Genomic DNA, 23,832 nt, shown 5'->3' with positions numbered 1-23,832 from the left:
TTTATATTCTTGTTTGGGTCTCACAGCAATCCCTCTGTGAGGAGTTTTCTTGCAGAGAGCAGGAGGAAAGAGTCCTCCTTGGCATCAGGAAAGCAATCAATCAAGATCACTGCTATGCTGGAAGCGTGCCATCTTTTATCTCAAGAAGTTCATATGTCACTTGAAGATCCAAACACTCAACCCATACAACCCCCTGAACACAGGAAAAAGGATTTGTGCTACCTGACCTCCAGGATACAATTCTACATTATCTGCCATGCCATCTCAGGAGAGGTGGGAGATCAAAACCACCAAGAGGATAGGCTATTGTTCTCCGGTCACACAAAGTAATTTGACGGTGACCATAACATTCAAAGTGGTAGCAGCACACTTGCACGAAAGCAGTATTTGTGTACTCCTACCAGGACATCTAGCTAACAGAGATTTTCTAGTGGAGCTCTGCATGACAGATTTTGCACAGAATCACAGAATGATAGCAGTTGGAAGGGACCTCTGGAGATCATCTAGTCCAGTCCAACCGCCCTGCCAGAGCAGGGTCACCTACAGCAGGTGGCACAGGAACGCGTCCAGGCGGGTTTTAAACGTCTCCAGAAATGGAGACAAAACGCCCACCTCTCTGGGCAGCCTGTTCCAGTGCTCTGCCACCCTCAAAGTAAAGTTCCTCCTCATGTTTAGGTGGAACTTCCTATGTTCAAGTTTGTGCCCATTACCTCTTTTCCTGTCCCTGGGCACCACTGAAAACCTCAACCTCATGCTCAACCTATTACAGAACTCGGTCTCTAAAAGTCACACCTACTCTTCTACAGATATGAACATACTGGAGTGAGTCCAGTGAAGGGCTGCAAAGACAATTAACGTACTGGAGCACCTGTTGCACAAGGAGTAGTTGAGAGCTGGGACTGCTCAGTCTAGAGAAGAAAAGGCTCAGGCCCGATGTGCACAGGTACCTGATGGGAAGGTGTAAAACACAGAGCCAGACTCTTAGTGGTATCCGCTGAAAGGACAAGAGGCAACAGGCACAAATTAGAAAAAAGTACATTCAATTTAAACATGATTTTCATTTACTTGTTTTTAAACTGAGTGTGAACAAACACTGGAACAAGTTGCCTCCAGCCTTAGAAATATTCAAAACTTGACTCAACACAGTATTAAGCAACATGCTCTAATTGACCTTGCTCTGAGTAGAGGTCCTGTCCAAGCTCAATGATTCTGTGAAGTACAAAATCCCTCTGGGCATGTACTTCTCTGGCACAGATTATCAGGTAAGATCCTTCTAGTGGTGTCACAAACCTGGAACTGCTGAGAATCCACAAATCCCACAGCCAGGCTCACTGCTTTCAGTTTCCCTCAGCAGAACATATTCGTGGAGACGCTAAGAATGAAAAGCTACTTGCTCTGACAAGAGCTGGAGTTTGATCCATACTGTTCGTATGGAAAATCCATTTCTCTTCTCCTTTGCTCCAGAGCCCTGCACACCTAGTGTTTCATAGTTAGGAGGAAAAATATGCTCTGTTAGCATAAAAAGGTGAAGAGTCTGCAAGACACAGATAGACCACACAGTTATTAGTGATTGACTTTATTACCAGCGAACAGTGCAATGTACATAAGGACAGCATATTTAGGTAAGATCTGTTTTCTAATTAGTAAGTTACATTTCCTGAAGTATAGTGTAAAATCAGCAGAATTTCTGAGGCAGAAAATCTGCAAATCTGAAAGGATAGTAAGACAAATCTTTTCTTCTTCAGTCTGAATTCTGACTCTCATTAATCCATCATATAAAGGTAAGGCCATTTTTAACACATTTGTTTTACTCTGTTTCTTGCTCATCAGTAGTAAAGTAGGTCTATGTAAACTTCGCTGGTAAACCTCACTAATTGTATAGACAAGGGAAATAAAGGTAGTTTGTAGGCCACTGTGGAAAAAAAACCCAACCCATTAAAGAAATCACCCTTTTCTCCATACTGTCCTTCAATTAATTGCATGCTAATGCATTTTAGCCTTAGTTTGCAGGTGTTACCAACTGCCAGAAGAGGACCGTGACATGAGGTGGGCTTAGCCAGCATGTGCATAAATGGCATACATTTAAAGCATAATCTTTCTTTTTCTCATTTTTGATTTACCAAAAGTCAAAGGGGCTTTCAGTTTTCTAAGCAGCCATTGTCAAAAAGGGCAAGACCTTCTCAGCCTATGTCCAAAATAAATGGATAGTCCTAACAGTAAAGAGAAAGTAAAACATGTCTCTGTAGACACAAGGCAACCTGCCACCCAATTCAGAGAAGCAAAACATAATGCTGTTACTCAGGCTATGGGTGTAACAATCCCATTCCCTCCAGTTCCATCAGCACCATTCCTTTCTGAAATAAACCCAAGAGAAGCCCCGATTATACAATGTATTATCTTTGCTTTTAGTAGCTCAGTGTCTTACTTAGCAAGATGTCTGACGGCCCACTTAGACTGGCAGTCTTACACTTTATAACTACAAGTTTATTCTGCTTAGGAGATGAAAATTTAAAATTGTTCTTAAAGTATTGCACTTAGAAGATAGAAAATCTTTCACTACAAAGTTGCAGTCATAGTTCTAGCTTTTAAAATAAATGAGACAAAAAGTAGATTAGCAACACAAATACATAATTTACATCCTTTCCCCTCCCCATCCTGACATCCATAGCCATCTGTGAGTCCCAAGATCACCACCTCCAGAAATTAATACATTTCATTGGTTTTGCACCAACACGGCACATATTTTCATTTCACAAAACTTCCATTTGTATACATTTGAATCTGTTGTTTCAGGAAACTCCTGAATTCCTCAGCTTCCCAGAGAGTGGTAACGGTACTGGCAGCACAGCCCCTCCTCACAGTCCAGTGAAGGGCAGTGAGAAGTCAGGTCCAGTAAAGGTTTTCCTGTCTCCCTGCCAAATACATGTGGTTTCTTGGTCCCTCCTCTCCCCAAAGTTGCCCATTATTAGTTTGTGATGCAGGATCATTTAAGGCATTATAACAGACATGACCAAAGGAACTAACTTCAATTAATGCATTTCCATAATGAGGTGAAAAGAAATCAGTTCACTGGATTAAAAAAATAGTTTAAGTGAAAGCTGGTGATTAAGAGCAAAATAAAAAGCAATTTCCTTAAAAATTGTTACTAATGAGAAGTGAGGCACCTTAAGTTCACAGCTGCTAGAGAAGCAGGCCTCTCCCACCACCACCTTTAACAAGGTCCACTTTAGAGTTGCTGGTCTCTGAATCTTATGCTTTTTCAGTCCTTCTTCGTGCGACCTTTGAAGCTATCCATGATACGGAGGTTTCCAAAATAGTCCAAAAAGAGAACAGTCAGTTTCACTGGTAGGACACTGTAAGGTAGGGGAGTTGAAGAAGAAGACGAAAAAACAAAACAAAACAAAACAGACATCAGAAGAGTTGTGCAGTTTTACCACAGAATTAGTTTTACCTGGCTAATATTGGCAAAGACAGTGTACTCTCTAAAATATAGGACCACCGCTCCTCTCAAAATATCCATTACACTCATTTGGTAGCCTGAGTTATTAGACAGATCAGTTTTCCAACCTGGCTCGCAACAGAGTCAGAATTGCCCTAATGCTGGGGCATGACACCAGGTACGCAGCTACTGAGGAGCAGGCCCCTTCTCTACAGCCCACAGTAAAACTGCACCCCAACGGAGTCAGCAAGTCACAGACAGACATTTCTGTCTTTGTTCTATGATCCAAGGGTAGACTGAACCCCTAGAAACAAAAAAAAGAAAACTCCAGAAATGTGCAGAACTTAATGAAAATTATCACCACCAAGTAGAAGCCTGGTTTGCACTTTTGGTCAAAAACATAACTGAAACATCTCTGGACAGAAAAGGAAGAGAGGAAAAGAAGGAAATACTTACTGTTTCAAAACGAGTAAAAAATAAAGACTGCGTGGTATCAGCAATATTTCTTGGTCCCGCCGAATAGCAGTCATTATCTTCTCAGCCACAAACTCTGGCTCCAGACCAGGAAGCAGCCTTGGCCACCTGGAAGAGAAGACATTTCTTACTGTAATACAAATTGCTTTGGATTCACATTTTACTCAAAGTAAGTCTCCATTTTGCAGTTATTCAACTGAAAGAAGAAATAAATACCACAAATCCCATGAACAACAGAAGCTTCATTATGCTAGAGAGTGAGTGGCCATTGTTATTTTCCCTTGATCTCTATGATCCCTATGACCTCTCATAAGACAAATCCACATAGTCCTCACATTATGACACACTAGGCTTTTATTCGGCTCCTAAATTTGTCATTATACAAGCATACTGAGCAAAGCTATGCCACTGATTTCAGGAGATGAATGGGGGTTTAGAAGCCAAAGAGGACAGCAAGAGCATTTGGCTTCTGCAGAGGAAAGGACACCAATTAACGTTTCACATTTGAGCTTAAATGAATAGTAAAGTACTGAGGGCTTTGCCATTTGGGTTGCCCAGTCACTGCACAGCACTTGTTAACGCCCATCTGAGGCCCTAAAAATAACACAAGCAGAGAAAAGCCTAGCTCATGATTTTCATAAAGGAAACAGGAGTATGTAACATGCTAAACATGCACCTTGCATAAAAACCTCACAAGAGTTTACTCACTTGCTTTTACAGCCATCAAACATTCCTGTGTTTATGAAGTAAGGACACACAATTGTGGTTTTAATACCAGACTTTTCCAGAACTCTCATCTCGAAATCAACTGACTCTGCAAAACCAACTGCTGCAAATTTACTTGCACAGTAATCTGTAAAATAAATAGAACATTAATTGCAGTTAAACATTTTAATTTACCAAATCAACTTTACCAAACAGGTTCAGTGAGTCCTACCACTGAACATGTACCCAGGAGCAGTAACAGCTTTTGAGAGGGAACAGGTACAAAGCTACGCTCTACTAAATAAGCTAAGTAGCCACAGGTCTTTTTTACAGTATACAACAGCAGCACTGTACTAAAGAAATAGTAGAGAAATGAGATAGATATAGTATGATACATATGCAGTATCTGCAGGAAATTACTGTCTGATAATACAATACTTTACAACAGAGTAGGAACTGTTTTCAGCATGAGGTTACTAATAAAATTTACCTTTGATGCAATTTACTCCTTTTAATTTCCCTTTCCTAATTTAACTGTTGTTCCAGACTGGCAGCCAGAGGGTTTCTCATTGCATCCCTGCTATCGTCTTTCCACCCTCTACTGAACAATAGCAAATGAAATTATCTTTTCATACCACACCTTATCTTTGAATCCATGCACTAGCTTCTCATGCATCAAACTCAAGCTTTCAAGACTCTCTAATGTGGTTTCAACTTGAAACTCAATTAGTCTTCATTATCACTGCCTTGAAGCTAGATTTCTTTTACTGCTATGTCGCCTTATTTCATTTTCCTCCCCCTTTGCATGTGTTTTCCAGAAATGCCTTCTGAGTTTGCCCTAATCTCAACACTTTCTTTCAATAACTGTATGGGTCCTCTTGAATGAATTGCTGAGAGACAGAGAATGCAAAAAGAGGTATCGCACCTCTACCTCTGTATCACATCTGTATTTTAGTAGTTCTTTGAGTTAGGGAAACCTGTGCAGGACTCTGCTTCACTTGAGAACATCCTTGGGGGAAAAGAAGAAAAAAGAAAGGGGCCTATTCCCCACCAAATATCTTCAGGTTAAATTTAACAACATTGAAGTTCTCAGATTCCAAAATTCTGTCTGGCTCCTAGATCCTCTAACTGCCTTGACAGAAAAACCTGTTTCACGGCACTACTGAGCATCTGGAAAACTCTTTTGAAATAAATGGTCTATTTAAGGTCAGCTGGTTTGAAAGTATGTCCGTTTGCTTTACCTATACACAAAGACCCAGAAACTCAAAATTAGGATTTCTTTTTTCATGAGTATTGATTGCAGCTTAAATCAAATTAATTGTTTAAATGAATGTAAGATTTAATACACTACCTGAAAGACCATTGACTCCAATAATTCCCGCTGCGCTTGCAATACTAACCAAGTGTCCGTGGTTAGCGGCCACCATTGCTGGGAGGAAGGCTTTGTAAGTCTGCAATGTACACAAGAGTTGCAATGAAATATTTTACTAAGTAAACTATATACTATAATATTTTGAAAGTCTTGTTTTTAAAGTGTCCCTACAGCTTCCCTCCCTTCCATTATGGAAAGGGGGGAGGAGGGGCAAAAGGAGTTTGTTGTTTGAACTGTAACCTTCAACTACTAAGGTGGGATGTTCCAGGCCCCACCAGTACCACTTTCTCCTCAACACCAAAGACAGATGGTAACTTGCTGAAAGCTACAGATACAGCTTCAGCTAGTTGTTAAGTTTCTTACAGCCTAAAGCTCAGCACTGCAGTGTTTCAAATGAGAACTAAGCGTTCACTGCAAATTTTGTAAAATGGCAAAAATTTGAATTTCATGTCTTCCTTCTATTAAATTCGTTTAATCTTTGTGATTAAATTTATTTACGAAAAACCTGGAGCATGTTTTAATATCCCCTTTCCAATTCTTTATGATAGGAATATCATATAGATGACCTGCCTTCCCTGGAAGGAAGAAAAGGCAAATTAAGTTACTCATTTTGGACAAACGCCCCACTTATTAAGAGCATTGTCTGAACGTGTGTTTTTTCTCACTGAAACTGTCATAACCACAAAGCAATTCGAACACTAACAGAACTGAACACTTCTCTGTTACTAGAGCAGCAACTTTTAGGCTGGACCTGCTTCATGGCAATTAATATTGAGGGATTATAACATATGACTAGCTTCAGAATTTATCAGATGGTAAATTTCAGCTCTTAAGAGCATTTCTAAATATGAAGCAATTTTGCTTCCACCTACCTACCCCAGAAGTTCCCAAAGGATCCATTCTTCCACTTTTTTTTTATTTTACAGACTCCCAGGCATAGAAAGTAATTTCTTGCATCATTTCTGTCTGAACTTACAAGGAGCATCCTTACATATCCTTGCATATTTTCCTCAATTCCAAAAGACAAAATTAACAATGAAAACATGCTAAAAGGATGTTTTATGATGATGCTGTATGTATATGCAAAGTACAGGTATTACCCAGAAGTGTGCCATTATGTTCACTTCCATGCTTTTTTCCACAAGTGATTCTGGAGAATCAATAAACGTCTTCCCAGTTACAATACCAGCATTGTTGACTAGGATGGTAACGTCACCAACTTCTTTTTTAACCTAAAACAAAAAGGCTCAAGATATTATGCAATAAATACACGCTTTCCAAATTTTATATATGAAAACATGAGAAATAGAAATATCGCACATTTCAACTAAGTTGAACTTATTATGCTTGTTACAGATCCAGGTTCTTGCACATTCTCACCTGATGCCTTTTTAGAGCTGAGCTTACAGCTGGACTTTCTTTGGAAGTGTGGAGCCCAACAGCTCCACGCAGGCTTCTGCTTTCAGCACCTCTGGTTCTTGCTGCAATTGTTCCAGCTAAGTCTCTATTGCAGAGAGCTTAACTCATTCAACAAGGATTTTCCTACAGTAAACCCATCTAAAAACCAATGAGCAATTCTTTTTGTGTTTACCAGAAGGAGGTACATCAAATCTACGTGAGGGCTGTAATACCTAAACTTTCACTTGCGACGTTCCTTGCATTGTACTCAAATCCTCTTGCGTTTTCCACAGAGCAGCTTGAGCACAGAAGCCGTGCTGCCACATGACTTGAAGGCTGAAGCCAGCTTGCACAGTACTTGAGTCTTTTGACGAGCAGAAGGAAAACTGGATTCCCTGTTGGCACTGTTAATTGCCTGCGTCCAAACAGTCCACAGATTCATCTCTCCCATTGGACAGAGCAGCAGCTACTTAATAGAATCTTAATATTTCTGCTATTTCAAGATTGTCCATGCTGTTTTCCACTTCTGATTGTGACTGTTAAACACTGACATGCATTACGTGGTAGTTTTTCACCAGCAGTAACTTGTGTTACGCAGCACGCGTGTTAAACCAGACTTTCTGGGGGAGGAGGTGGAGTTTTCTGCCCTCAGTCTGTTGGAATTAGAATGGGCAGTCACATTCGATCAGCAGTATTCCGCACAGGCAGTGAGAAAAACCACCTGCAAAATTAATTTCCTCCTTACAACCTTTTTATTTATTCAAGTATCTTGACTACTTCAAGCAACTTTACAGAAACTTAAGAGCTTATCTTACTAAACGAAAAAGTTTTTTTTACAAGTTTATTTCTGATGAAGACAGCCTGAAAGGACACCATGTCTCCATTGACGCTCGCCCTCACGACAGCACAAGAAATAAAAAACCCGTGGGAAGAGTAGTAGTTTGTTATGAAAATTAAACAAAAGCTGCAAGGTTCTGAATAAAGGAAGATTTTAGAACACGTGCATTCACAGAAGGCAAAAGCCTTATAAGCTTCTGGGGCTCACGGTGCGGAAGCTTGTTTCTAGCATATTTGCTTCAAGAAGCCTTGTAAGATGGTTCCCAGAAAGTAAGTTGGCTAAAGAATAATATCAACACATTTAGTTCAGTAAGAGGAAGACATGGTCCCCCAAAACATCCTTTTCTCTAAATTGGAGAGGTATGGATTTGATGGGTAGACTGTTCAGTGGATGAAAATTGGTTGGACAGTGGCATCCAGAGGGCAGTGGTCAATGGCTCAATGTCTGGATGGAGACTGGTGGCAAGTGGTGTCTCTCAGGGGTCTGTACTGGGACTTGTACCGTTTAATCTTCATCAATAACACAGACAGCAGGATTGAGTGCATCCTCAGCAAGTTTGCGGATGACACTGAGATGAGTGGTGCAGCTAACATGCCTGAGGGACAGGATGCCATCCAGAGGGACATGGGCAAGCTCAAGAGGCGTGCCTGTGCAGACCTCATGACGTTCAACAAGGCCAAGTGCAAGGTCCTGCACTTGGGTCGGGGCAAGCCCCAGTATCAATACAAGCTGGGGGATGAAGGGATTGAGAGCAGCCCTGCCAAGAAGGACTTGGAAGGTACTGGTGGATGAAAAGCTGGACATGAGCCAGCAATGTGCACTCACAGCCCAGAAAGCCAACCATATCCTGGGCTGCAACAAAAGAAGCATGGCCAGCAGGTCAAGGGAGGGGATTCTGCCCTCACTCTGGTGAGACCCCACCTGAAGTACTGTGTCCAGCGCTGGAGCCCTCAGCACAGGAAAGACATGGACCTGTTGGAGCGGGTCCAGTGGAGGGCCACAAAAATGATCTGAGGGCTAGAGCACCTCTCCTGCGAGGACAGGCTGAGAGAGTTGGGGTCGTTCAGCCTGGAGAAGAGAAGGCTCCAGGGACACCTTACTGCTGCCTTCCAGTACCTAAAGGGGACCTAGAAGAAAGCTGGAGAGGGACTTTTTACAAAGGCATGTAGTGATAGAACAAGGGGTCATGGTTTTAAACTAGAAGAGGGCAGATTTAGACTAGATATTAGGAAGAAATTCTTTACGGTGAGGGTGGTGAGACACTGGAACAGGTTACCCAGAGAAGTTGTGGATGCCTCACCCCTGGAAACATTCAAGGTCAGGTTGGAGGGGGCTCTGAGCAACCTGATCTAGTTGAAGATGTCCCTGCTCATTGCCGGGGGGGTGTGTGTGGACTAGATGACCTTTAAAGGTCCCTTCCAACCCAAACTATTCAATGATTCTAAGTATAGTTCTCATTTTAGCTCCAGACTGAGGACTTCCATGAACAGACTCACTTGAGAGAACAACCGTAGGCCATCTGATATCAAGATATTGGGGCCAGCTCTCAAAAGGAGAATGAAAATATTTAATGCAGTATTTGAAGTACAGTTTATTAACCTGAGATATCTGGCAAAAAGGAAATCAGTGCTCCTTATGTTGTTTAATTCATGATTTTCAGATCAAGTGGTAAACATGTGCTGATCAGTAGCTTTGGGAAACCATGTTGGTTTTATGCAGTCTTGCCATGTGGTTGCAGATTACAGAACCTCATTTCTTAATGGCATTTCCTTTGTAAGGTGCTTACAGCAACTGAAGAATCAACAGGCAGACGAGATAGACTAGCCCGTATAGCTAGTAAAGAATTAGAGGATAATTTACTACCTATCCTCTATTCCCGCTTAACTTACTCACCTTCCTTAAACTTGCTCCAATTTCACCTACTTTTGTTAAGTAAGGGTTTAAAAAACAGAAAGGAGCCTTTGTAGGATTATACAGAACAGCTTTTATAATAAATTCATCAGCCAGAGCCCCTCTCCACCTCAGTCATTACTCACACATTCTTGTCTGTCTGTTCACCTCTCAAAAAGTTGTCATGTAACAATTTAAATATTTCTGAAGCAGCACTACATGATCTCCATAGGTAGCCTTAGACAAGTTGTTCTAGTCAGCAACCTGAGTATGTACCCCTCATCACAAATTAAGACTAGCATGCATTCAGAGATATAAATGTAATCATTAGCAAATGCTGCTTTAATACTGCCTCATGCCAGATGATCTAGCAATTTGGAAGACTGGACCAGTACCCCAAATCTACCCTTTGAGGCAAATAACAAATACCTTAATAGGTGGTCACACTTCTTTTGTGTGAACAAAAGATGGACAGAGGTGGGGGTGATGTGGTACATACAGTTAATAACTTGGTGATTGGGGCATTCAGATTGGATGGGAGAAGGGAAATAAAACCAGAACCTTGATCATTCCATTTCTAACTAGTGGCGAAAACCTAAACAATCTCTTCCTTTGCCATCTGTCTCTACTCAGTCTTCCAAGATATATTCATGCTTTGGATGGAATTCAAACCAGATTTGAGGGCCTTCTTGCAACCTGGACAAATAATTCCAGCTTTACAACACCTCTGTTGATGCTGCTTCCCCACTAACTAGCTGTGGCAGCTCTTTTCTTCAGCAAGTTGGCTGGTTTAATTCCCTTCTCCTCTCAGCCCTCCCCTGTGCATGACAGAGCCAAGACACTCAGCCCAGGCTTCCATACTTTGCTTTGAGGCCAAGTACAGAAGACCTTTATCAAGCCTTTTCCCTAGCTATTAAGGGGGTGTGTGCGTGCATGTGTGGGGTGTAATGTCAACTTTTCAGACCTCTAGAGGTCTCCATTGGTGCAGTACAGGAAGGCATGTTCCAGGTGTTTATTTCAGACCTAGGTAAGGCAAGCATTATGCAGACAGCTAATCTGGTTAAACATCTTTTTCAGGTATAAAAACTATTTCCTCTTTGTTTCTGCATTTATATTTATGTTTTTATATTGAAGTTTAATAGTAAGTAATTCCCATGATTCACAAAAAGCATCCCAAAGCATCTGCTTTCTAAGAACCAGAAATCCCTCCATAACAGCCTACAGGAGGTAGAAGAAAGCATTTCATATATTTTATAGGCAGCATGAAATGCCACCAGGAAGTGTGCTTCTACTGTTGCTCCTCTGCACAGGAAAGGTTATTCTCAGTGAAGAACTGACTGCAAATTGTCATCTTGACTACCAAGCAAGAAAAAACAGTGTATATGGCAAAAAGTACTGTGCAAGAGAGATACTGGAAGTACATGTGAGCCCCAACACAATTTTACATGATGATGAGAAAAAAGCTTCCGTTTTCTCACAAGTAGGAGGATCAAAGAACAGAGTTACTTCCCTCTTTCAAAGCCCCAGATTCTTAAAGTTTAGCTGAACTCGAGGGAGGGGTAGATCAGAGAAGGCCACATTCCTTTAGGGGTTGGGTACTTCTGGAACATTAGAAATAAATTTTAAGCTATGGCTCTTGATAGCAAAAAGCTGTCCTTCATCCTGTTGGTACAGGAAAGGAACAAGGACACCACATGTGCAGGGCTTTTTGGTTTTCTTCCTACTGAAGTGACTTTTCCCCAGTCTCTCTGTGTGGCTGATGGAGTACCAGAAGCAGGTATTTAAGGTTCACATACATTTTATTTTGGCTTTGAGATTGTTTTACTGGGCAAAAGTTTTCAACCATATCCTGCCCTGCCTGCATGAATTTAGTTAGCTATAGTCTTGCAAAACTCCAAGTCACTGTGTGAAGCTGAATCACCAGGGGAAAAAACCCCAAAACCTGGAACCGGGCTGCCTCATCTTGCAAAGTCTACCACAGCACATTAAGTAAACAGTGGCACCAAGCACTAACTAATACCAGCCTTCTTGTCACTAATACGATGGGAAAGTTGTCAGCGTGGTCCTACATCAGTTGTCAGCGGGACATGACACTTCTGAAATAACAGTAGTAGGGTATTTTCTTCTGTGTGGATCAGCAGGAGGATTGTCAGCAGAGCAGCTGTTAGTGAACTGCTGACAGAAGATTATAAGTGAGGACTCATGCACCAAGACCCTCTTATTTCTTTACTCCTGTCTACCTTTGTTTTTAACATCCCTAACCTGCATCACACACGTATCTACACCCTCTTCTCCATTTTGTGTTTGGCCATAAAGGCTTTGCTACTGCTTTTCCCCCATGGGACTGAAGTGCTAGCCCTTGAGTCCTCAAAACTGACAGTTAGTTTCCACCTTCTTCATTCCAGTGTCCTTCACACTGCAATACTCCCTCCTCATCTTCCTTCTCCTCCGCTCCTCCCAGTTCAGTGGGAAGCACAGTTACAGGCCTGCAACGATACACACGCAACTGCTCTGCATGTACAGCAGATGTGCAACTCAGCTGGTGTAACAGAGCTGCAAGGGGGACCAAGGGTGATCAGCATTACCAGAATACAAACCCAATAGTACCAGCATCTCACAAGCTGCAAGTCATACACAAGCTTCACTTACCAGAAAGTTTGTTCTAGTTGTTTTTGCACAGATAGAAAAAAAAAGCAGAAATCTAGAGCTTCTTAAAAAGCACCAAAAGAGCAACATTATTTCAGTCAAAAGATGTTACTGAAGACAGCTGAACTTTATTGTTATTAAGAATTCATCCTCAGGCAAACACTCACTGTGGAAACTTTCTAGTCCAACAGTTAAGTTTAGCAACATTTTAAGCAAATGAGAACAGGTTTTTATAATGGAAACTGTTAAGCAATTTTAGCTTTTGGCAATTCTACCACTCTGCCCAAAATATCTAACCACATGCTACATTCACAATGCTCTTCGGAAAGGAGAGTAAGAAACACTTAAGACTTCAAGATACATTTATTAATTCTGATAAAGCAAGTCTGCAAGAGTCTATTCACAGCCACGGAATTATTTGAAAATTGCCTAAGCAGTTAATCCTTTTTACAGCGTATGCTCTTTAGGGTTTACTTTTGGTAAAAGGATGCCAGAACTTGAAATACTGCTTTAGCTTCAATAAATTGATTTTCTGCACTTTACCAGTAAGCGTTTGCTCAGTAATTGAATGAATGAGAAGCTATCCAGTTGAAATTAGCTACTGAAAAAGAGAACCAGCTTTTTTTTTTTTAAAAAGGAACAGAGGTACAATTCAACTCTAAAAAACAGTCTTCTTAAAATAGGTAGCATGCACAATACATTCTGAATAAATTAACTTTAATCTCACCTTGAGGTCACTAAAACTTACCATACACACATGCATGCACTCAGATTAGTGTCAAAGATGCAAATAAGATACTTTACCTGATCAGCTACTGTGTAGATGTCCTGCCTTTTGCTACAGTCACAAATGTAACTGTGTACTCCCACCGCTCCGTTTTCTCTGACCAGTCTACTTGTCTCCTTGAGCCCCTCTTGATTAATGTCCCAGAGAACCACCGTGGCTCCAAGGCTGGCAAACTTTAAAGATAAGAGTCTTCCAATGCCACTTCCCGCTCCTGTTATTAATACTATTTCACCACTAACACTCTTCTTCCGTTTAGGCACAATAAGGAACACTAGTGACTCCAGAATGTAATAAACAGAAAGTCCGATGACTTTGAGTGTTTCCAGGAAGAAATTCATCTTGAGGCTATTTCTTCAGATACCTGATAAAATAAAAGCGTTTACTAAACAGAATAAACCATAAAGAGATTAAATGCCAACATGCGTATTTCAGAAGTGAAGAGCACTTTCAGATCCATTCTAAGTATTTCCTCTAACCTGCTTCTGAGTATTGTTTCAAAAAAAATACATAGGCTTACATCTGCACATCTGACCCATTTGTCCTGTTTCTGTATCATCTCCAGGTTGCTCCTAATCCCCTCCAGAACACAACACACAATTGATTTACCATTGGGCAGAGGCAGGAAACACCTCCCCTCATCTGCTTTAGAAATTCCCCACCTCTCATGTCATGGGTTTCCATCTCTGCTCTGACAGAATGTGGACTCAAAAACTAGAATCAAAAGAGTGATAGTTGTCTCTTGAGCATCTTAAGCAGAAATGCATGGCAATTACAAATCAGAGCTTATGGCTTGATCAAACAACTTCAGTACTCACAAGCTACTATTTTAGGTCAGGAAGAATTCTCCTTTTAGGACCATGACTTTTTTTGCTTTGTAGGGACTCCCTGTCATTCAGAAATCATATGCAAACCAACTCATAGTCTCCACCCTGCTGGAGAACTGCCAGCATAGGGAGCTTCAGAATACAATATGCTTATAAATCTCCAAAACACACCAGGTAAGTTACTGTATATCACTACTGGCTTTTCAACTACCAGGGGTACCGTTACTGGTGAGAGCCTGCTTTTGCATTTGAGCAGTGTTTTGTTTAGGGATGCATTGCAAAGCTGTTGACTTTCTTCCCTTCACCTCCCTGCATTAAGCAAGTGTCATGGGCTTGAATCATGCCATCTCAGGTATGCGTTTAACTTCACCATCGGTACTCACCACAGTAATGCTGACACCAAGCAGGCATTTAAGTCCTTGAAAGAACGGCAATTAATTCCCAGGACACAAATGCTATGCAACAAATGCACCCTCGGTCAAAGATGATTTTAATCTTTGACTAACTACAATATGAAGGATTAATATCTTCCTTCTCAGCTAAAGGTGGAGCACGCTGGCGCTTACACGTCAACCTTTAGCACTACATGCCCAGTTGGATCACATCTCTTAGTTAACATTGCTATCTATGTGTATAGGTAATTGTGTTTGACGATTGCCGAGAGGTAAGTTACTTAGATCTCTACTACTCTGAGCAAAGTTCATGAAATTCCGCATGTGGACATACACGTGTTATCATGAGTCTCAGGTTTTGTACTCAGGTGACAAGGCCAGTCCTAAAAAGGGATAGGCCACTGCTGGAACAGAGCAAATTATTTCAGAAAGTTTTCTGGGAGAAACATTAGGACACAGTAAAGCTATTCTGATAACAGAAAAATATTTGTCAAAAACATAGTGGGTAGGGAAACAAATTCTTCTTTCTGAAGAAGAGGAGTCACAGGGTAATGTTTTCTGTTCTTCATTCTCTTTGAAATGGGACTAAATGTGTGCAGAGGTTCTGGCACAGATGAAAGGCAGTAACACCAGTAAGAAATGGAAGAAATATCAAAAAAGGCACAGGAACATCTTTCTAGGGCCAACATTGACATGTCCTGTAATAGGCTCTCATAGCTATAAAGCTACTATATATATAAGCAGAGCTAGGGTTACACAGGAAAAGTGTTATTAAATTTCATGTACATCAAAAACCCAGCAAGTTTTTTGCAAGACAAGTTCTTTGGTGGGTCTAAACCAGAAGTAACAAATCTTTAAAATAAATGCAGTTGTTGAATTTAACTTGATTAAACTAACTTAATGCACTTAATATCCTCCATGTGAAAGAGATGGGTACCTCCGGAATAGATAAGGATGTTACAGTTAGTCCCTATGGAAAAACAAGGGAGGCAATGGCCTTCAAAGTATAGTACACAGTTTGACCTAAACCCAGTTTAGAACTTACATCAGTAATTTATTAAGTAAAATAATCATGTATTAGGCTTATCTAGGACAGAGGCACATTAGATTTTAGAGAAGTACTGACTTTCTCTTAGAGAAGTAGAGCTGTTTAGGCATACAGACCACAGGAGACTTTGTGTTAGAACACCAACCCCACATCCTTTAGTGAGACCCTTAATTTCCACTGACACATCTCTCACCTGACCCAGCTTTGACTGGAACCATTCTCACTGGTTCACTGCATTAGTGCTGCTAATTACACCAGCTACTCTTACCAAACATATCCATACAGATAATTAAAATCAGCCAACACACTTGTCTGATTTCGGCTCCTCAACTAAAGCGAGCGGGGATCTACTTACAGGTGAATTAGCCAGGGGTACCCTTGCCACACATAAGATCTCAGATCCCTTCTCACACCACGTATTGGTTTTTTTAACATGCCTACACCTGCACAGACATAAATGTGGAGGGCTTCTACACTGTAGTGAAGCACCAGAGGTGTTACAACAGCTTAGCAGGCAGATTTCTTTCCGAGAGCAGACAACTTTACCAGCATGGAGGGGCTGCCAAACATGCCAACGGTAGTAGCCCTGTGGGCTCTCGCAGGCTGCCAGCGCTCCCCGGGCACAAGGGCAGATCTGAGGCCAGCATCCAAATGCCAGCTAGCCAAGGGGATGAACGGCTGATCACGCAGCCACCCGAGCGGAGGCTGGCCAGCATGAATCTGCTCACTGCATCCGCAGTGTGTGACGCCCACAAAAATACCCTACAGCAGTCCTGTAGCCACGGGCGTCCAAGGGCTGAGGTGCAGCAGTGCCCTCCTCGCCACCTGGAAGACGCTGGACTGCCTTACTCTCGCTTGGTACACCTCATCTGCCACCCCAATTAGTGTCATTAAAAAAAAACCCACAAGCCCAAACAACCCTAGAGGCGGTTTTCAGCTGTGGCGACCGGCTCCTCGCCCTCCCTCGGGGCCGCCTCCCGGACACGCGCCGCTGCCCGCCCCGGCCCCGCCAGCGGGACCTGCCCTCGCAAGGTCGACAGGAGGCCGGGAACGCGGCTCCCCCCGCCGGGCGCAACCTGCCCCGACCCCCCGCCCAGGGACCCCGCGGCCGTGGGTACCTCTGCCTGCCCAGCGTGGTGTAGCCCGGTGGCTCCGGGGCAACCGGGAGGATCGAGCAGGCCGAAGGAAGCAAACAGCGTAGCGAGGCGCAGCGGCCCGGCCTTTATGCCGGCAGTCCGCCCCCGCCGCAGGGACGACCGGATGCCCGGGGGCGGAGCGGGAGGGCTCCGCGGGGGCGGGAGGCCGGGCCAGGGACGGCCGCTGGATGAGCTCCGGCCCGGTGGAGGGAGCGGGTGGAGGGGGGGTTGTCAGCCTCCGCGCCCGGCCCGGGCAGGCGACGGGGAGCCGAGGCCCGGGGCCGGTGAAGGCGCCCGGCCGCCTCAGCGCCTCGCTGGGGCCGGAGTAGGGAGAAGAGCCCTAAGGACAGAGCAGCTTGTGGGGCGGGGGCTCTCGGGGCAGCTCCCCTTACCCCCTGCCGCCTGCTTTGCTTTTAAAAGATAGCAGTATTTATTACGTCCTTTTGATTTTTGTGAGGGGAGAAGTAACGTCTGTTGGAGAGGCGGTGGAGTGGGAGAAGGTGGATTTCGTGGGGCTGGTGCAGGTGGGCTTCAGGGGGAGCTGGAGGAGGGGTGGTGCTGAGGGAGAGGAGGGCGCACATTTTGTCCTGGGAGGAAGTTTGGAGAAACCTGTTGAGCTCCGGGAGGTGCAGGACTTAGGGTAGCCCATGTGAAGAAGTCACTGAGCTTGGGGTGGTTGTGGCTCCACGCAGAGACACCTGCACTGGAGGGTACGCTTGGGTGTGAGGAGATCTGTAAGGCCAAGCCCTGCATGAAGCCATGCTCCATGGAAAAGGTTTAACTTGGCAAATGTGGCCCTTCCTGGGGCCTTCCTCTCAAGGGAACTAAGGGAATTCTCATTCCCCGGAGAACACATTTAAGCTTGCAAAACGTGTTCTAGCTGCAATCAGAGTCACGAGCTTGCTAATTTGGTGAAGTGCTCTATATTTACTGCTATAGATACCTTCATCTCTTAGAGCAGCATTGTTTTGGAAGGTTTTTTTAACTTGCTCATCCTTAAGCAGCAGAACTGTAAGGTGCTGAGTATTCACAACTTCAAGGAAAGGTTGTATGAGGAGAGGACGCTTAGTACCACCAGAAAAAAATATGACTGAAGGTATTTTCGTGGCACTGAGATCATTAATATTCCTCCTTTCCAGCTTGGCATGTTTGTGTTGCTGTTACACTTCTGTAGAAGTTCAAGAACACAGCTTTCTGAATGTTATTTTCACCTGATCAATTAAACAAATGCTTCCTCATGAAAGACTAGATTTAATTTAACTGAAAAGGACGCTGAGGGGAGACCTTATCGCTCTCTACAACTACCTGAAAGGAGGTTGTAGAGAGGTTGGGATCGGTCTCTTCTCCCAAGTAACAGGCAATCGGACAAGAGGAAACGGCCTCAAGTTGCGCCAGGGGAGGTTTAGCCTGGTTATTAGGAACAATTTTTACACTGAAAGTGTTATTAAGCTTTGGAACAGGCTGCCCAGGGAAGTGGTTGAGTCCCCATCCCTGGAGGTATTTAAAAGACGGGCAGACATAGTGCTTAGAGATATGGTTTAGTGATGATTTTTGTCAAGAGTTAGGTTGACGGTTGGACCAGATGATCTGAAAGGTCCCTTCCAACCTACATGATTCTATGATTCTAATATACTGCACAATAAAGAATATGGAACAGCAATTCATAATCTGATCTTCTTTAGGCAGCTTTAAAAATCTGCCGTTTGATCCAGTAATCTCCAAAGAAATTTTGAAAACCCCTTGTGCACAAACATTTTCCAGGAGAAAGGATGGAGAGCACGCTTGGCGATACATACTGGTGAGGGAGCAGGTTGCTTTATTTGCTTGCTTGTCTTTGAGCAAAAGGCTCCCCATGAGAAGAACAGGGGTTTGAAAGGTCCTGTGCTGTTTAAATAAATACTTCTCTTGCTGTACTCGCCACAGTAATGCTGACACCAAGCAGGCATTTAAGTCCTTGAAAGAACGGCAATTAATTCCCAGGACACAAATGCTATGCAACAAATGCACCCTTGGTCAAAGATGATTTTAATCTTTGACTAACTACAATATGAAGGATTAATATCTTCCTTCTCAGCTAAAGGTGGAGCACGCTGGCACTTACACGTCAACCTTTAGCACTACATGCCCAGTTGGATCACATCTCTTAGTTAACATTGCTATCTATGTGTATAGGTAATTGTGTTTGATGATTGCCGAGAGGTAAGTTACTTAGATCTCTACTACTCTGAGCAAAGTTCATGAAATTCCGCATGTGGACATACACGTCTTATCATGAGTCTCAGGTTTTGTACTTGGGTGACAAGGCCAGTCCTAAAAAGGGATAGGCCACTGCTGGAACAGAGCAAATTATTTCAGAAAGTTTTCTGGGAGAAACATTAGGACACGGTAAAGCTATTCTGATAACAGAAAAATATTTGTCAAAAACATAGTGGGTAGGGAAACAAGTTCTTCTTTCTGAAGGAGTCACAGGGTAATGTTTTCTGTTCTTCGTTCTCTTTGAAATGGGACTAAATGTGTGCAGAGGTTCTGGCACAGATGAAAGGCAGTAACACCAGTAAGAAATGGAAGAAATATCAAAAAGGCACGGGAAGACCTTTCTGATGAAATTGGAGATTGGCTGCTGCTTTCTTTTTGTGGATTGTATTATTTACAGTGGCTTGCTTAAAACAAGGAAGTGTAAAAAAAAAACCCCACATTCATTTAATTTTCAAAAATGTTTGAATAAAATATGTGCTTTGTAGTAATACTTGGAAATTAATAACGTTTAACATTCAGACTGACCTTGTGATCAGAGTTGGAGGCTAGATGGTGGGAGACCTGGCTCCTTTCCCCAGCTTGTAGAAAGATTTCCTGCAAATAATAAACTCACTGAATAATACTTGTCAAAATAGAACTCATCAAATACCTTGAGTTTACTAGTCCATATGACGAAAGGCTAAAATCAGCCTTAAGGTAAAGAAATCCTTTTAAAGATTGCCAAGTTAGGGTCTTCCAGAATCTGGGGTCAGAGAAGACCCAAGTGGAATCATTACTCTCGATTCAAATCTAGAAATGGAACTACCTATTTTGTATTAGATGAAGATGTCTCCCTCTTGCCACACATTATTTTTGGACCAATTTGTGAGTGTTGGCAAAATCCCAGGAGTGCAGAACCGAGACTGGCATCGTTTGTGCGTTTTGGTGTAACATCGTGTTGGATGTTTTCAAAGGAACTCAAGGACGTTCAAGTCATACGAACAAGTTTGAGGAGCTTTGTAAGTGCTCTCACTTTTGCTTGCCTGTAGTACTTGTGCTACCTAAGTGTGCTGCTGGGCTGTAGACGTTTTTTACCGAGGGCTGCACTGTATTTTGGCCTACATTAATTTCCAGAGAACTCTTGGCACTTGTTGTTGGATAGATATTGGCACCTCTAGTGGAACAGTGTAACCAGGAGCACGCTAAATTGCTATTTATGCTTCATGTGAACCTGTGGTAGTATCTTTATTACACTCACCTGACTTCATCTCCATTTAATCTTCATTATGGTTGTGTCACAACAAATGAGGATAAAGCAAATAGAGTAAGGGTTGGTCTAAGCTGGATAAATGCAACTCAATGGTTACTAGGATACTCATCCGTACTTTAGAACTATAAAAAACAACAACAGCCTGGCTTCTTGTTGGAGCTATATTCTCCTAAAAGCGCTCTCATCTTTTTTTTTTTTTTCTTTTTAGCAGAGCACTCAAAATATGATAAATAGTTTAAAGCACTAATTACCCCTCACCTACCCCAGCCGCTGAAGCGGAACAGCGTAATATGTTAAAGGAGAAGCCGCTGCCCAAGCATTCACACACCATTCATGGTGTTGTACACACACACGCTTATGCTCAGGTGCTTCCTCCTTCTTCAGGCTCAACCCTAGGTTTCCCGCAGCAGAGTCTCAGGAGACAGATTTTATAAAACAATTACTTGAATTGAAAGGTACAGCAGCAAGGACAGCCCAGGCTGGGTACCTCCAAAGAGAGGGACCTTGGACAAAGAAATCCCTGGGCAATTATACCCTCGTGAGCCATACACCCGCCCCTCACACACCCTCCATGCGCTGCCCACGCGTCTTTTAGTCCAATGGTGATTTTTTGTCCGGGGTCTTCTGACATCTTATTGGATTCTTTTTCTGTGTCCAGGCAGGCAGGCTCTTTACCTTGGTGATTTGCAGTTTCAGCTGAGGGTTGAAGCTTCCTCATCTTGTGGTTTACACTCCTTGTGCACCTGCATTCTCTGGCAGAACATGGGGAACTGAAGAGTCCCAGACTTGGGAAAAATGCTACCAAAACACTATGACATCAACATCTTTTCCATACTAAAAGACTAAACACAGCACTGTACCAGCTGCTAGGAAAATTACTAGGATCTTCCTGCTTTCTTTTAAGTGGCAAGAAGTAGGAAAGGCAGTACAGGTGATACCACTGGTGCCTATATACTGTGATTTATTCCGTATGTCTACTGTGAAACTTGTAAAATCCTAATAATTTTCCCATGGCAGTGTCAGCTGCTTTAGCAATTGCAGGTACCTTATTGCAATTGCAGCCTACACAAGCTTGTCCTTAGTCACCTTTTGCAACTGGCCAGAGAGGAGTGGGTCTTACTTTGAAAACTAGTGCTTTGCTAATAGAAGTCAAATGTCTCCCATGTTGCCTATGAAGGAAGTAGGGCAAACACCACTAAGCCAGAATTCTTCAAAACTGACTTTTTTCTACTTATTCCAGCAGAAGAAAAACAGCTGAGGCAAAGGAGACTCCAGTCAAAAGGAAGGATCATCATCCTGAACACAGAATACTGAGTTACATTCTGAATTTTCATTTACCGTATGAGTTTCCTTATATTTATCCTCTAACGGGAGTTTATTGAACTCTAGTTCCTTCTATCAGCAGATTGAAAATACAGGAATTGTAGAAGTGACAAACTATTACCCACTGGTGCCCCATTCACTACATGTGGGAAGAGTGCCAAGTCCAGTTTAGTGAGAGTGAGGGGGTGAGATGTGCTGCACCAACATCTTCTGCTCAAGGTATTTACTACATACACAGCAAATATAACCAGCAGCTTAGTGCACGGAATAGCATGCTTCTACCCCTTGCAAATCAAATCAAGAAGGGAACAAATCCTCATGGGAAGAGGAACGTGCCAGCACGAAGTTACCATCATGATGTATCCATTGGATGCCCAGATCCCAGAGTTCACAGCCTGTTAAGCAACTATGTTTACAGTGTGATGGTTGGTGTCAGGACCTGACGCTTTGTCTTTCGTTCCCTGGGCATTTTACTGCAGCATGGTGAACCTCAACAGAACTGGTGAGTAAAACCCTGCCAAGAAAATATTTGGGGTTTGCTTTTTCATCTGGGCCAGCTCTGTGATCAAATTACTATGTGCCCAGACAGCACAGAGGATTGCGTGGGAAGAGCGTGCAAAACAAGACTAACCTGGAGTTCCCATGCGACGTGAAAGTGTGGCATAGGCAGAAGCCACTAACCTTGGCAATAGGTAGCATTATAGACAGGGGTGTGTCTCATATTACGTTCTTTACACAGACAGGAGCGCTTGTTACATTAGTCCTCTAATGCTCAAGTCCAATTATTCCTTGTAGGTGGCTACATCAGCTCTTAGGATTAACCGGTGTTTGCTGATGGTAAAAGCAGTGTATGCCCCTCAGACATGGAAACCTATGCCAGTCTCTGTTATGGTAGGGTTATGACGATGATGGTGTGAAGGATTTAAATAAAATAGCTGTTTATAATTTCTTCATCAGATCTGCAGAGCTTTGCGTCATGGTGGACAAACATAGGTATCTGGCCTTGTTGATAACTACCCTCAACCTGCAGTGTAAAAGTGGATGGCAGCAGCAGCATCACCACTTTGAAGCTGTATTTGCTAACGGCGCTGAACTTTATTGAACTCCCTGCTATGGGGATGGAATTGGCACACTCTGATCCCCTCTGGTGCAGAAGTGTTCAGGCTGTGGATCCCAACATGCTTTGGCATGAACCGGCTGGGAGCGGCAGCTGAGGGCTCACTCACGTAAGCAGGCAGCATTGGCTGAACTGGCATCTGCCCCCAGAGCTGACCCATTTAATTCAGAAAGAAAACGTGCAAGTAATTCTAGTGTGATACAGAAGCGTTAAGAGCGTATGCTCAAATATTGAGTATGTGTCCAAGTGGCCTTGGATACGTACGCAAGTCAGGACCTCATCTAGCAGCGTCATGTTCTCTGATCCCTCCACTAGGATTTTATTTGCAAATGCACAAGCTATAACTGAGGCGCAATGAATACAGATAATCAGTAGCCTGCCATTGTTGGCTGCAAAGAGATTGCTGTTGTGTAGCTCTGCTCACTGTTTTTGCATGCTCCCCTATGCGCCTGTGGTATGTATTCCTCACAGTATCTCTACTTTTCAGAGAACCTGCCTGTACTGCAGGAGGAAGTGGCCAATAAGAGTTACGTCCTTTCTCCATGAAAAAAAATGTATTTGTGAGTGGTTACTTGGGGAGATTGGGCTAAAACATCATTTACAATAATATAATCCTCACTGAATAGTAAACAGACTATAAATAGTAAACGCTATACAATAGTAAACAATAATATAATCCTCACTAAATAGTAAACAGAGTGAGGCAGCTTCCTACCATTTGGGACTTGGAAAAATTTCATCCTAATAAAGAGTAATTCAAGGTTTCTGACATGGAAAAATTAGAGACACAGCAGGGAAGCAAAACTAGCAAAAGAGATCCAAGGTCTGTAGTGATGTTTGGGAAATGAGGCAGCAAGGCTGATAGCCAGCTAACAGAAAGAAAAGTTAGCAAGGTTTTAATTAATTGTGCATGAAAGCAGTGGGTGGGAGAGTGTGTT

General features: G+C 42.8%; 1 protein-coding gene across 1 annotated transcript; it reads right to left on the bottom strand.

Moving 5' to 3' along the window:
* Positions 1-1,560: 1,560 nt before the first annotated feature.
* Positions 1,561-17,086, bottom strand: LOC128905657 (short-chain dehydrogenase/reductase family 16C member 6-like). Its single transcript, XM_054192041.1, has 7 exons — positions 16,932-17,086; positions 13,567-13,910; positions 7,091-7,222; positions 5,970-6,069; positions 4,622-4,766; positions 3,896-4,021; positions 1,561-3,353 (listed from the first exon to the last, which is right to left on the bottom strand). The coding sequence occupies exons 2-7, from the start codon at positions 13,885-13,887 to the stop codon at positions 3,260-3,262; spliced, it is 918 nt and encodes a 305-aa protein (XP_054048016.1). The 5' UTR covers positions 13,888-13,910; positions 16,932-17,086; the 3' UTR covers positions 1,561-3,259.
* Positions 17,087-23,832: the final 6,746 nt, after the last annotated feature.

This window comes from Rissa tridactyla, chromosome 2 (genome assembly GCF_028500815.1).
Source record: "Rissa tridactyla isolate bRisTri1 chromosome 2, bRisTri1.patW.cur.20221130, whole genome shotgun sequence".
NCBI lineage: Eukaryota > Metazoa > Chordata > Aves > Charadriiformes > Laridae > Rissa > Rissa tridactyla.
This window is presented reverse-complemented; position numbering and strand designations above follow the sequence as displayed.

Excerpts from the sequence above, each read along its gene's own strand:
- LOC128905657 (XM_054192041.1), bottom strand. The coding sequence starts at position 13,887 with ATGAATTTCTTCCTGGAAACACTCAAAGTCATCGGACTTTCTGTTTAT. Across the intron at positions 6,070-7,090 it reads ACATAATGGCACACTTCTGG|ACTTACAAAGCCTTCCTCCC; the intron begins GTAATACCTGTA and ends TGTACATTGCAG. Across the intron at positions 4,022-4,621 it reads TTTGATGGCTGTAAAAGCAA|GTGGCCAAGGCTGCTTCCTG; the intron begins GTGAGTAAACTC and ends CTTCTCTTCCAG.